The sequence below is a fragment of the Muscardinus avellanarius genome (assembly GCF_963383645.1).
Source record: "Muscardinus avellanarius genome assembly, chromosome: 12".
Classification (NCBI taxonomy): domain Eukaryota; kingdom Metazoa; phylum Chordata; class Mammalia; order Rodentia; family Gliridae; genus Muscardinus; species Muscardinus avellanarius.
Genome location: NC_137798.1, coordinates 18,751,278 through 18,764,783, shown reverse-complemented (window position 1 = coordinate 18,764,783; position 13,506 = coordinate 18,751,278). Strand labels below are relative to the sequence as shown.

General features: G+C 42.8%; 1 protein-coding gene across 2 annotated transcripts in view; it reads right to left on the bottom strand.

The window, feature by feature from the left end:
* The window catches only part of RYR3 (ryanodine receptor 3), a gene marked incomplete at both ends in the record, with an annotated part of 530,337 nt that overhangs the window by 283,690 nt on the left and 233,141 nt on the right, over window positions 1-13,506 (bottom strand). For both annotated transcript variants that reach the window (XM_080708162.1, XM_080708163.1), the window contains 3 exons: window positions 3,277-3,433; window positions 5,353-5,427; window positions 11,348-11,441. In XM_080708162.1, coding sequence (XP_080564288.1) covers window positions 3,277-3,433; window positions 5,353-5,427; window positions 11,348-11,441 — 326 coding nt within the window. The remainder of the gene's footprint in view (window positions 1-3,276; window positions 3,434-5,352; window positions 5,428-11,347; window positions 11,442-13,506) is intronic.

The following is a 13,506-nucleotide window of genomic DNA, read 5'->3' as shown; positions in this document are numbered from 1 at the left end:
AAGAGCATATGGAAGTTAAGGCTAGATTTAGGTAATTCCAAGTCCAGGCTGTGTCTCAGATTAAGACTATAGTTTTCAAACTATACCCCAGAACCATATAGTGTTAAAATGATATCCCAGATTAGGACTATACCTAGAACCTCCCATATACGTAGAATCATCCTGCTGAAGTAGGGATGGGGAACCTTGGTTAAGATCACATTCTGCTCATTATAGCAGAATACAGATAGATAGACTGACACACAAGAGGGAAAGGGGGAGAGAGAAACAGAGACAGACAGACAGACAGACAGACACAGAGAGAAAGCTTACTCCAAGACTTCAGTTTGATCTCATCTGAGCCAGGCCCAGGCTGATACCTGCAGGTGGTGCTTGGATGTGGTCATCTTCCAGCAGGGCTCAGTCACACTGTGTCTTATCTCTTACATACAAACCCTAGGGGCACCTGCCACCTTCCTTATAAGGGCAGCTTGCTAAGGATGTGAACACACACCTGCGACTATCCCACTGCTGCTGATTTAGTAGTCACAGCTGTCACAGGCTAATTTGACCTGACAGAAAATGCAGGGTGGGAAGCTCATTACAAAATGACTCACAGCCCAGCAGACTCAGTGTCCTCTTGAAATATGACAGAGGCAAACAGGTTCCTCCCCATTGTCCCTTTTTCTGCTTATCAGACTCCAGCATACAGAGAGGATCAGATGAACACCCACTTCCTCCTCCACTCCATCCACATCGGACATAGCTCACGGTCTCCATCTCTTGGCCTCTCCATAAGTGACCCCAATTCCAGGGTCCCATACAAATCCTGAAATACCATTCTGGGCTACTGTCTACTTTCTACATTGTCACCTAACACCTGTGACGGTCAAGATCTGGCAAGAAGACTCAAAGCCTTTTCACTGCTGAAAAATAGTCTCAGAGGTCTGTGAGCTGGAATCATCACTACTGTGCACACCAGCACGCATTTCAAAAGTCACCTGCAGCTAGCAAGGTAAGAAGGTCCTTACCAAGAAGCCACATGGAGACCAGGAGAAATCTGAATGGTATATGGCAGAGTTGTGTGTACTCCACAGTGTGTGTGTGTGTGTGTGTGTGTGTGTGTGTGTGTGTGTGTAGCTTCACAGTCTAAGATGCCCCAATTTCCTGTGGACACCTATAAAAAAGGCTACTGAGTTTCAGGTCATTTTAATTTCCATTTCTTTCAAATGGAAATGAGGGTAACTGGGCATGCTGCTTCTTCACTGGGAGTTATTTAAAACTTCTAACATAGTTACTCCAGTGAACTATAAACACACGCTGAGTTCACAGGACAGTGTGACTCATGGGTGACTTTTACCTCCAGCACTTTGTGCCAAGGCAGCCACGGCACACGTGACTCTCCACCGCTGGCTGCTTGCCTCTGGGTGCATGGAAACGGAGGAGCTTAGGAGATAAGTAATGCACATTTTGAGGATAAAATGGATTCAGAAGCCAGAAGGGTGGCAAGTGTTATAGGGACACTATATCCATCAGGGCTTTTCTTGCTTCCTCCTGACTCAGCCTCAAGTACTGGGATGATAGGCACACACCATCATGCCCAGCTTCCTCAATTCTTTCAGCAAATTATACTGCCTTAAATCACCTCCTGGAGGCCAAAATCCATACTAAATAGATATAAATTTGATTTTAGAATCCCTCATGATGGGAATCTAAGAAAAGGAAAGCATTGATGGCAATATGAAAGAGATATGCTCAGAATAAAATCGAGAAGCCAACGTGGGTGAGTAGATGGGAGGTGACATCCGAGGAGAGTTTAGAAAAATATAGGCAGGAGACTGACATGTTTTAATGTTTGAAATAGAGGTGTGGGAAAAGTCCAATTCTAATGTAGGACATCCTGGGAGAGACCACACACACACACACACACACACACACACACACACACACACACACACTTTCTCTGTCTGAAAGAATTGTAGAACAGTAAAAAGAGGAAAGGACTCTGTGCTTTTGCTTCAGAGAAACACAACACTGAAGACTTCTCTCTGGAAACTTCAGGAAGCTGCAATGTCTCAGAGAAAAATTCAGCTGTCAGCTTCATACCTAACCTCACACACAGAATCATCAATAGCACTCGACTGAAATCACACTGAGAACACAAATCAAATCCATTCTGGAAAAGAGCGAAGAAGGATGAAACTGGAGATGTCGCTCCCAAAGGAGGTGTCGAGCCGTCCTCTCGGGAGCACAGGCTTCCTGATTACCATGCACACTTCTGTGCTGAGCCTTGCTTCTGCTTGGATGATCTTTCCAGAACAATCATAAAGTGGCAGAGCGTCCAACTGTCCATCAGAAGTTCGTTCAGCATGCAATCCTGACCAGCCAACTATAGCCAGCTCTGAGCGATGCAGAATCAAAACTTGGCTGAACATTAAGGTGAGGGGTTTGAAAGAAAAAAAATGTTGTTTTTATACATAATCCAGTAGCAAAGTGATTCGTGTGGGGTTAAAGTGCAACCTAGGATCCATCCTGAATGAAGGCTGGGACAGATAGGACAAAGCTTGAAGATCTGGGAGGTGGTCAAGGATAAGACGGAGGAGGAGACTGGTAACTTTTACAAACTCAAATGATTGCCAGATGATGACCTGTCCAGAATGACACCTTCTCTGAATCCTTCTGGAGTAGCTTCTGTGATTTACACAATGTAGCTCCACAGCTTTAGAGGATACAGCATATAACTTAGGGTTCATTAAGATCAGCTCAAAGTGGCATAGTGGCACATGCTTGTAATCCCAGTACTTGGAAGGCTGAGATGGGAGGATCACAACCTCACAGCCAGCCTCAGCTATTTAGTGAGGCCCTCCCCAACTTAGTGAGACCTTGCTTCAAAACTAAGAATAAAAAATAGGGCTGAGGGTATCATGGAGGTAGAATGCCTCTGGGTTCAATCCCCAGTATTGCGGAACAATACAAAACAAAAAAAGTAAAAAACCCCTCAGAATATACGATATGACAACAATATTTTCCATTAGCCTCTGAATAACAATGTTCACTCCCATGATCCTTGTGTTTTCTTGGGCTTTCTAGTCTCCTCTTACTTGAGATTTTTTATCCTTCACCCAAGGCACATGTTTCTCTAAGAAATCAATTCAAAAGATAAGAGGGGTGATTGTCATAGATCTAAACCCAATCTGCCTTTGCTTCAGTCTACTTTCTTTTCAGCCAGAGCTCTAACTGGACATTTCAGACCTTTCACTTTTACAACAGGGTCAGAGGTCACTTCCTACCCCTTACCTTGGATGCTCGGAAAGAGAAGGCTGTAGACTTGGTGTCCGACTTTCCCCGGTCTTGCAGCAGAAGGCCTTGGTCCTCTGTCAGGGCCAGATAGTGGCCTGTGGTGAGGTGCCGGAGTCGGAAAGCCTGGCCCCATCTGATGTTACTGCCGCTCCAGCTGGGTAGAAGCAGACAGGAAGTACCATTCATGTAAAGGTAAGTCCTTCTCAGTATTTACCCTGTGTTTCTTATGCATGCTAGTAAACTTGTGCCCCTGCTGGGATTCACTGCAAAGGAACAATTTGTGGGTCTTCCAGCTTGGCCAAGGATCTCATGTCTGTCTACAACTCAGCCCCATGCTCTTTTCTGACCTTCTTAAAAAACTCAACAAGTAACGGGACACCGAGGGCAGGCCAACAGTATAATGTAACTAGAAGCCCCAAGTTTCTAATTTTTCCTTCAATCTACTGAAATGTCTTGGTGCAAATAATCACAAAATGAATGGAAAATTTGCCTTTTCAGGAAAATTTGTTTATGGGAAAATAAGGCCTTCCCAAATGTGTTCCCTGATCTCAAACATTTCATTACACCTATCTTGAAGAGTCCTATCTTCAAGAGAAATGAAAAAAAAACCCAAAAAATCATAAATGCAAATGTTGTGTTATGTTAGGAGAAGATAAATTTTATGGGGGCAAAAAGCAAAGTGGGGTAAGAGGATTGAGATGAGGAAGACACTGTGTTGAAGTAATATTTTCATGGTCTTTCACCATAAGATTAATCTTCGACGAAAGTGAAGGCAACTGTTAGAGAAGGAATTATTCACTGAAAAACTAGAAACTCAAATATATCTTTTCAGTTAGAATTAGATTTGTAAGAGATGTATGTGGAAAAATTTAATTTTTTTTTACTTTATTCAAGTTTATCACATTGTTAAAAGGCTTGCATTCTCCATGTCTAGGCCTCTGGAACAATGAAGTAACATCCATACCTATTTTGATTTATTTTTAAAGTTCACTAAGCAAAGCCTAATGTCTCATACTTCTATACTACCATTAGATTTTTTAACAGGACTCCAAAGTGAAATACAAGTTAACACCAGTTAACAAGTGGGTGACCCTTAAACCAATATTTCTTTTATATGCTAAATATATTAACTTTTATTTTTTCATTTGTATCCAAACCAGTTGTTTTTAAATCATCAGTCTCCAACAGTTCCACAGTAAAAATCTTGAACAAGCCTGTGCACGTGTGTACGTGCGTGTAAGTGAAGTTCTAATATTTTCTTCTCATCCTCAGTGGGGATCATCTTGAAACCCCCTTGGGACATACGTTCCTCATGAAAACACTTTTATTTTTAACAGTATTCAGAAAGACAATGAACTGAGTGCTAGAGAGAAAGGCAGAGAAGGAAAACCAGATGTGACTCCTCCTCTCTCACCCCAGGCAGCTTAGCTCTCGCTGCCTTCCCCGCCTGCTCAGCCAAATAAAGGCCCTTCACTCATCCACGTTGCCCTTCGGTAGCTTGGACCTTAATAGACATACTACTCAAGTTTTAGTGAAATGTTACTTAAGCTCATGGCTGGAAAGTCAGCCTCCTGCCCCTTCCATCCAGGTGCATTACTGTCTCTGAAAAGTTCGAGTAAATGGTGTTTCCTTCAGGGCTGCGTTTCCAGGGAAGTGTTCATCTCTCTTCCTCCAGGCCACAATGACTACATGTCTGTCTCTGTCATTTAAAAGCTAACTTTCTACTGGAGCCAACCAGTCTACTGAGAAGAAGAAGACTATCTGGGTTCCAGAGAATCTGTCGGAGAAAACAAATGGAAGAACTTTGATGGCTTTCAGCAACTGCGTCTGACCTTGCCTTCTAGAACTCAGCCATCAAGAGGACAGCTGAGCCGCGCAGCCTGCGAGTCAAAGCAGCGGATCTGAGAATCTCTGTGAGTGCCTGCGCTTGTGCCTGGCTCCTTCAAAACCAAGTAACAGAAAGTACAGACTTTTGAGTGTTTTCCAGGTATGCAGAACAAGCGAAATGTTTAGAACAGACTGTACTGGAAGAGCAAACAATCTTTCAAAGAGCACCCCCAGACCCTCCTTTACCTTATTCGAAGGGGTTCCACTCTCCACAGAGACCTGGCTCGAGTTCCAGCTCCCCCGGCTTCATAGAACACCCTCCTGTGAGGAGAGTGGGAGATCAGCACCGGGCGGGGGAACAGCTCCCTGCAGAGGCTGCTCAGACCTGCTGCTGTTCAAGCTCCCTCCTCGGCCACCACCGGCAGCAAGAGGCAAGCAAGAGTCAAAGGCAGGCACAGTTCCCAGTCTCTTAGGAGGGATAAAAACTGCTTAAAGGGAAGGGACTGCTCACCAGCCCACAGGTCACCAGGGTTCAATGAAAAGGGAGGCAAAAATGTCCCCATTTCTGCATCAAAGTAGCCCAGCTGCACACTGTGACACCAACCTGGAATGCTCCAAGTCTTTCAGGGTAGTTCCTTGCTGTCATGTAATGCCTTTTATAAGTGGACTTGTACTTCACGAACACACATGCAGTGCAGTGTGGACTCACTGCCATTGTTTTAGGAAGCTTGAAACAAGATCGCATGTTCAGCTGCTACAGGGTTGATTTTATTATTGTGCGACTGATTTCTTTCCTGCACAGAGGATTACTTTAAATGTGTTTATACGTAAAATTCTTATTTTGGAATAATTTTATATTTACAAAAATCAGCAAAGATAGTCCACAGAGCTATTGTATAGCCTTACTCAGTTTCTCCTACTGTTATCATCTTGCACTATCACAGTATGTTTGTTGGAAAAAAATTGGTATGCCTTATTAGCTGAATTCAGGACTACTTAGATTTCACCTTTTTTTTTTTTTGGTGGTACTGGGGGTGGAACACAGAGGCTTTCTACATCTGGGCTATACTCCCATACTATTTTATATTTTATTTGGAAACAGGGTCTCACTAAGTTGCTTAGAGCTTCACCAAGTAGCTGAGACTGGCTTCGAACCTGTGTGATCCTCCTGTCTCAGCCTCCCAAGCATGGGGATTTAAGGTATGTGCCACCATGCCCGGTTCCAGTATTTTTTAATGGTCATGTTTCTCTGTTTTCTCTGACCTGTTACAGCCCTTTGGGTGAGTGTGTGTGTGTGTGTGTGTGTGTGTGTGTGTGTGTGTGTGTATGAAAAAGAGAGAAGACTTTGCTATTTATTTATTTATTTATTTATTTATTTATTTTGAGGTACAGGGATTGAATCTAGGGTAATTCTACATCTGAGCTACCCCCCACCCAGCCCTATTTTTATTCTTTATTTGAAAACAAGGTCTCACGAAGTTTCAGAGGCTTCACTAAGTAGCTAAGGCTGGCCGTGAACCCACAATCTTCCTGTATCAGCCTCCCAAGTACTGGGATTACAAGTGTGTGCCACCATGCCCGGCTCTTTGACAATTTTATGTACTGGTTGGGTATTGTATAATATCCCTCAGTTTGGGTTTTTCTGATTTTTTTTGTTTTGTTTTGGTTTGGTTTTTGGTGGTACTGGGGTTCCTGGAAGCCCTTCTACCTCCAGGCTACACTCCCAGACCTATTTTATATATATTTTAAAATTTGGAAACAGGATCTCCTAAGCCAACGCATGCAGCTGGCTTCGAATCTGCGTGATCCTCCTGTCTCTGCCTCCCAAGCGTGGGGATTACAAGCGTGTGCCACCACGCCCGGCTTTTCTGATGTTTTATTGGCAAAGTGTCAGTTTTTACAATCTGTACAACAGAAACCAACCTCTCGAGATCATAGGTTCTATGAAATTAAACTATAAAGCATGTCTCAAGCACAGTAATTTCAAGGTTAACTGGTACCAGGACTGGTACCATGGCCTGATCATTTAACTGCACTTAAATTCACTAACTTAAAATCCTGCCTCCATGGTGAAGTTTTTGCCTATATCACAATTGAATCACTCAAGCCCTCAGAAGAATCCTGATATAGGTAATCAGTAGAGAAGAGTGTGTACTTATTTTATCTCCTACCCCCCTCTGGAGAAGTCATGTGAATTTGGTCAAATTATAGGCTTAGAAGCCAGATCTGAATTTGAATCTGACAGCTGTGTTATATAGGGTAAGTGCTTTTGACTTTCTGTGCTGTAGATTTCTTATCTGTAAAATGGGCCTAAATGGAATACTTACAGTACAGAATGACTGTAACTCAATGTGGTTTTCAAAAAAGTACTTAATATGCACAAGGAGGCTCATGGATATACAAACTACTGTGAATTACAGATATATCCAGATTTTGCTTAAGTATAACTGTTTATAAACATGCATAGAAAAACACATGCATAATCAAAAAACCAAATAAAATATTTTAATAATGGTAGTTAATTCTGGAAGGTAGGATTATAGAGTAGTTTCTAAGCTTTGTTTTAAATATACATGTTATCAGAAAACATTCAGTAACTAATATAAAGGAAACCGTATATTAGAGTTCAGACACTCCAGGTGTCTCCACCAGGCCTGCAAGGGGAAACGACACTGTGCACACCTAGCCACTTGGGAGAACTCATCCCTGCAGTGAGGACCCTGCAGGTGGCAGTGAAGGGGGCTCACCCTGCATCACGGGGGAAACAGCATTGACACTGATACTGGAGGACCCTCTTCCTGACATCTAAAGGATTCTTCTTTGTTTAAAACTCGTGCATTATAATTATCCGTAATAGTGGGAGTCACTGTGATATACTCATATTCGCACAATACGTATCTTAATATATTTCATTCCCCTTCTTCTTACTCCACTCCACAGATCTCTCTTCTACTTTCATGAGGTCCCCTTTCCTTTTTTCTCTCTAGCTTCCACATATGACAGGAAACATGCCCCTTGACTTTCTGAGTCTGAAGGATTCTTAAAGGTTCACCCTTCCTACCTGGGACATTCTGGCAGCTCGATCTGTTTAATCTCCCAGTGTTACTGAGGCTGAAACACCTTGTTCCTGCTCTCTAAAACAATTCCAAGGAGAGGAATGGAGTGGGTGGCAAGCTGAGGTGCTTTTGAAAGCGTGGCTGACAGCTCAGCCTTAGCTTCTCTAGGTTAAACGACTTCTCTCAGGGTGTTTGACAAGTCAGCAGCAGAGCTGAGGATCAGACTCAGAATGTGAGATTGTTGATCTTGGGTTTCCATTCTGGGACCGTCTCTTTATGGAGCCTGACTGCTCCCAGGTTTTAAGAGGGAATAAAAATGATTTCCTCTGGAGAGTCAGCACCATTGCGTGCCTTGGTGGCTACTGGGATCTCTTAGTATGCTTGCCATTTCCTGTTCCCTTACACTCCTTCAGACTTCAGTATTCCTGACCACCCTGGCCGGCACTGAGGATTTTCCTGAGAACAAAAGCCAATGAACAGGTTTACCACTCAACTCATCTAGACATTTAATAACACCAGTGCATTCTGCTTTGATTGAGAGACCAACCAATAAAAAAGGTCAGGTTCTCATGAACCCAGTAGCCACTTATTTGCCCCAATCTCAACCCCCTTCATGATTCCTTACAAAGAAATGTTACTTTTATTGGTGTTTCTTTTGCCAACACAAATCAGAGCCTAGAGAGTCCTGAGCCCAGGGAAGGCCACCCTCATTCTTGTCTCAGTGATGGAATGCATGCCTGCTTTCATGAGCCCATCTGGGGACCACTCTCCTCACTCTCCTTTCCTTTCCAGCAGGATTTTGTCAACTCACTCACTGAATAGGAATGCTCACCAAATGGCAAGCCTCTCCAAGTAGCATGGCTTCTGCCCAGGCTGTGTACCATGTGGCTCTACTTTTAAAGACAACGATAGGGTACAGGCACATGGCAAGCAGCCCACTTTCCCCAAATTCTCACCCTTAAAAGTCCAGCAGGAAAGGGAAGAAAAAACTAATGGAGCTCCAGTATATTCCATCTTGGATGTAGGTAACTCTGCAAAACCCAATCACAAAATTTCAGTTCTTTAGCTACATGCAAACATTTCCTTGATGTAGCAGGGTAAGTATAAAAGAAACAGTAACTGAGCTATCACATGGCCTCACTGTTTAACAATAAAAAGAAAAAAGGGAAAAAAGAAAAAAGAAGAAAGTAATCCTGCAGCTGAATAGGCTCGCATGACATTATTTAGGGTAGAGATGTCTTAATTCTAAGGAAAATCAACTCACCCTAACTTCCTACTCAGAGATAACTGGATAGTTGCTCCCAGCGAGGCAAGGAGCAACTTAGTTATGACACATGGCATAGGTCTGAACTGTATGAGTTCTAGACACTATTCTAAGGTCACATCTGGTTCCCATGAAAGGTGGAGGACACAGCAAGTAGGAAGAGACCCAGAGCTGCAAGGGAGTCACATTGCAAATGGATAGTTTCTGAGATTCACAATAATACATTTAAGCATTTATTTCTAGGGTCCTTCAGGACATAAATAAGGAATGAGCCCTGATGTACAGTCAACAGCCCTGGCTTCTAAGCTCCCAGCTGAAACTAGTCAGTGTGTAACAGGACTAGTTTGACAGGAGCCTGAATGACCTACACAATTTCCAAATTGTGAAGATTTTTGAGCCCAGGTCTCTAAAGAAGTAAAGTGAATTCATTTTACAAGGTTCCTATAGGCACTGCCAAAAAAGACAAGGAAGCATATCACCAGATTAGACTCACTGTTGTCTCAGATTTTGTCTAATTTGGTCCTGAGGTTTAATTCTTTTAATATATCAGACTTCATTAGTTATAGGCCCAAACTTTTCTTTTTGAGGTACTGGGGATGGAACCCAGAGGCATCGCACCTCCGAGCTACACCCCCAGTCTTATATTTTAGTCTTTTTATTTTTTGAAACGGGATCTCACTGATTTGTGAAGCGCCTTGCTAAGTAGCTGAGGTTGTCCGCGAACCGCGATCCCTTGGTCTCTGCCTCCCTAATGCTGGGATTACAAGCGTGAGCCACCATGCCCGGGAGGCCCCCAATTTTAATGCTCATTTCCATTAACAAATAGAATATTAAGGAACTCTTTAGTATAAACTTAAGACATATTATCTTCCACCTCATAGTTTTGTCATTGGAGGATCAGAGACCATGACCTCAGCAGCGCCCTCTGCTGTCACCCTTGGCACCAGCCCTGCTCCACCCAGTGCTTGTTGGATACTAGCTCCAGTGCTAGCTGCTAATAGGCAAAACGAAATCAACAAACTCCATCTTAATTACTTAGTATGTGTAATGGGAAGAGTAGAAATGATCTGCCTTTGAAGACTTTGATGAATAATTTGTGTAAGCACACAGACCCACTAGAAGAATTAGACTGATTTCCATCACCAAAACTGGTGCTTCTCTAGACAGTCAAGGCTACCAGAAACTCCTCAGATTCAGGAGCAAACCAAGAAAATGAAAGGCCTGGGAAGCGCCACAGAACTGCTTGCCTAAAAAGCACGCACACGCCGGGTGTGGTGGCGCACACTTGTAATCCCCGCGCTTGGGAGGCTGAGACAGGAGGATCACACAGGTTCGAAGCCAGCCTCAGCTACTGAGTGAGGCTCTCAGCAACTTAGTGAGACCCTGTTTCCAAATAAAGTATAAAATAGGTCTGGGAGTAAAGCCTGGAGGTAGAAAGCCCCTGGGTTTCACCCCCAGGACCACACTCACACACAAAAAATAAATAAAAAGCATGTACACTTGGACTTTCCTGTCTTTCTTTCTTTCTTTCTTTCTTTCTTTCTTTCTTTCTTTCTTTCTTTCGCAGGTTTGGGGATGGAACCCAGGGGCATTTGACCTCCGAGCTATACCCCCTGCCCTATTTTTATTCTTTATTTTGAAACAGGGTCTCACTAAGTTGTGGAGGGCCTCACTAAGGAGCTGAGGCTGTCCGCAAACCGCAATCCTTAGGTCGCAGTGTCCTGAATGCTGGGATTACAAGCCTGTGCCACCACGCCCGGCTCTATCACCTCTATTTTATAAATGACAACCCATAGCTAGAGCAGGGTTTAACACTTGGGAAGCACCTGCGGAATCCACCTGTGGCAACATACAAGTGCAGACTCTTTCATTGAGTTACCTGAGCCTGGGGATAGCTAGAAGGATGGGACCACTGGCTTACCTGTGCTGGGGATCATTCTGGTCTGTAGATGGTATCGTCAAGCACTCATCATGACCATGGAAAAGACGTACTACATGCCCACCAAGTAGGTAACCTAGAAAATAATAAAAATTATAAGTTTAAAATAAAAGTTGCAGTCTACCGCGAACACAAACTGAAAGGAAGCTTAAAGAGCACACCATGCTTACAAAGGGTAAAATCATGCAGGTCTGTGCCAGCTACAGAAACACCAAGAGAGATGCATTTGGGAAATCACAGATTCTGTGAATCCAAGCCTCAGGCAGAAAAGACAAGAAAGTCAAAACAATTCTAACACTGAAAGTTAAATCCAGAAATGAGCAAGTCCAACACCAAAAGGTAAGGTGAAAACAGACACCATTTAAAAGGAAAAGGGCTGGGAGGCTGAGATAGGAGGATTGCGGTTCGCAGATAGCTTCAGCTACTTAGTGAGCCCCTTTGCAACTCAGTAAGACCCTGTTTCAAAATACAGAATACAAAATAGGGCTGGGGGTGTAGCTGGAAGGTAGAATGCCCCTGGATTCCACCCTGAGTACCACCAAAAAATAAAACAAACAAAACGAAACAAAACAAAAAAAAATAGAAATTAAGATGCTACAGTTTGGAAGATACTGATTTTTCCAGTTCCTTAGGGTGGAAATACATACACCACCAAATTCTCAAACAAGTTCTTACAATCTGATTGCATAGGCTTTGTAGCAAAATGCAGATCAAATTATAGTCGTGGACCCGAAAGACAGTACTGGGAAGGGAGACAGAGAACAGTTCTTAAGAGTTGTCTTGGGAAAGAAATTTAACAAATGCGACCAATTCTGGATGGTGCCCGTGAAACAAAATGGGGGAAGAGAAACACGCTTCAGCATCTGTGAGGGGGCAAGTGAAGCTATCAACAGACACCAAGCTTTCAGAATTAAGAAATCTCAATAGTTATGCAGTTCTATTGAAAGGAAATGAACTTCAAGGACATGGCAACCCATTAGACTTCAAATAAATTCTTGAGACTTAATTCAAAGGGCACAGTAGCAGGACAGAGTCCCCTGTTTGAGCTTTCTCTGCACAAAGAAATAGGATTTGTTATTCTTCTGAATTAAAAAAATACCACTCTAGGCTACTCTGTTCTCAGGAGACATATGGACTTAATATGCTCAATGTCTGTATCAGGTCTTTTTAAAAATCACATAATTAGATCACTTGACGGACTGTCTTAAGCTATTTTGGGTGTTGGATTAAAAGAGTAATAATGAGAAATCATGCCAGAGGAAGAAAGGGTGTTATCAGAGCATCTTGTACAGTGACAGCATGATATTCCTTAGCTTATTTTTTTTTACCTACACAAGAAAAGATTAAAAAAAAAACCCTCAAATATTTGGAAGTCTTTTCCCAACTTTCCTGTACCTTACTATATTTTCCAAGTTTTCCTATATCTTATTGTACTAATATTCCAGTCGTATGTTTTTACATTCAAAATAGTTCATAAGCTACTGTAGGGGAATTCTTAGCAGTCAGTTTGTTTACAACCCTCAGCAATCAAGCTCTTGATTAAGCTCTTCGTCATCTCTTGATGGGTGAGGCCATAGCTCATTCATAGCCCTTCATTCACAGTCTGTGGGCTCCTCCACTCACTGTCCTACTCAAACAGAGAACACTGCTAAGCATCGTGTATCACAAATTTTCTTAATTGGAACAGGGGAGCTAAAGTCAGGGAAGAAGTATCTTGATGAGGACTGCTAATGCTCCCAAGGGCTAAAGTGGGTTTCTCATGGGTGGATTCTCAAAGGGCATTTTCTACAGAGCAGACTCAAGAGATGAGCTGTCCAGGCCACAGCACCACAAGGGCACTCGACACTTCTACAAGGACCTTTCTGACACAAGTTGCAAATACTCCTTAATTAATCTCCACAAGCCTTCTGTTGGGACTAAGAGAGGACATTATCCTAAGAAAAATTATTCCAAGGAAAAATTATCACAATGAAAAATTTAACATGGAGATTGGGTGGATAGTTTTTAGGGAAGATTTAAACCCAGTGCCTCTTCATTTCTTATAGGAAGGGAAAAACTGAGAATAGACTTCCTGGATGCCGGAGTAACTCTGGCATCTAGGAAAAGGGCAGAACACACCTTGTATTTATAAAGTTTTTCAC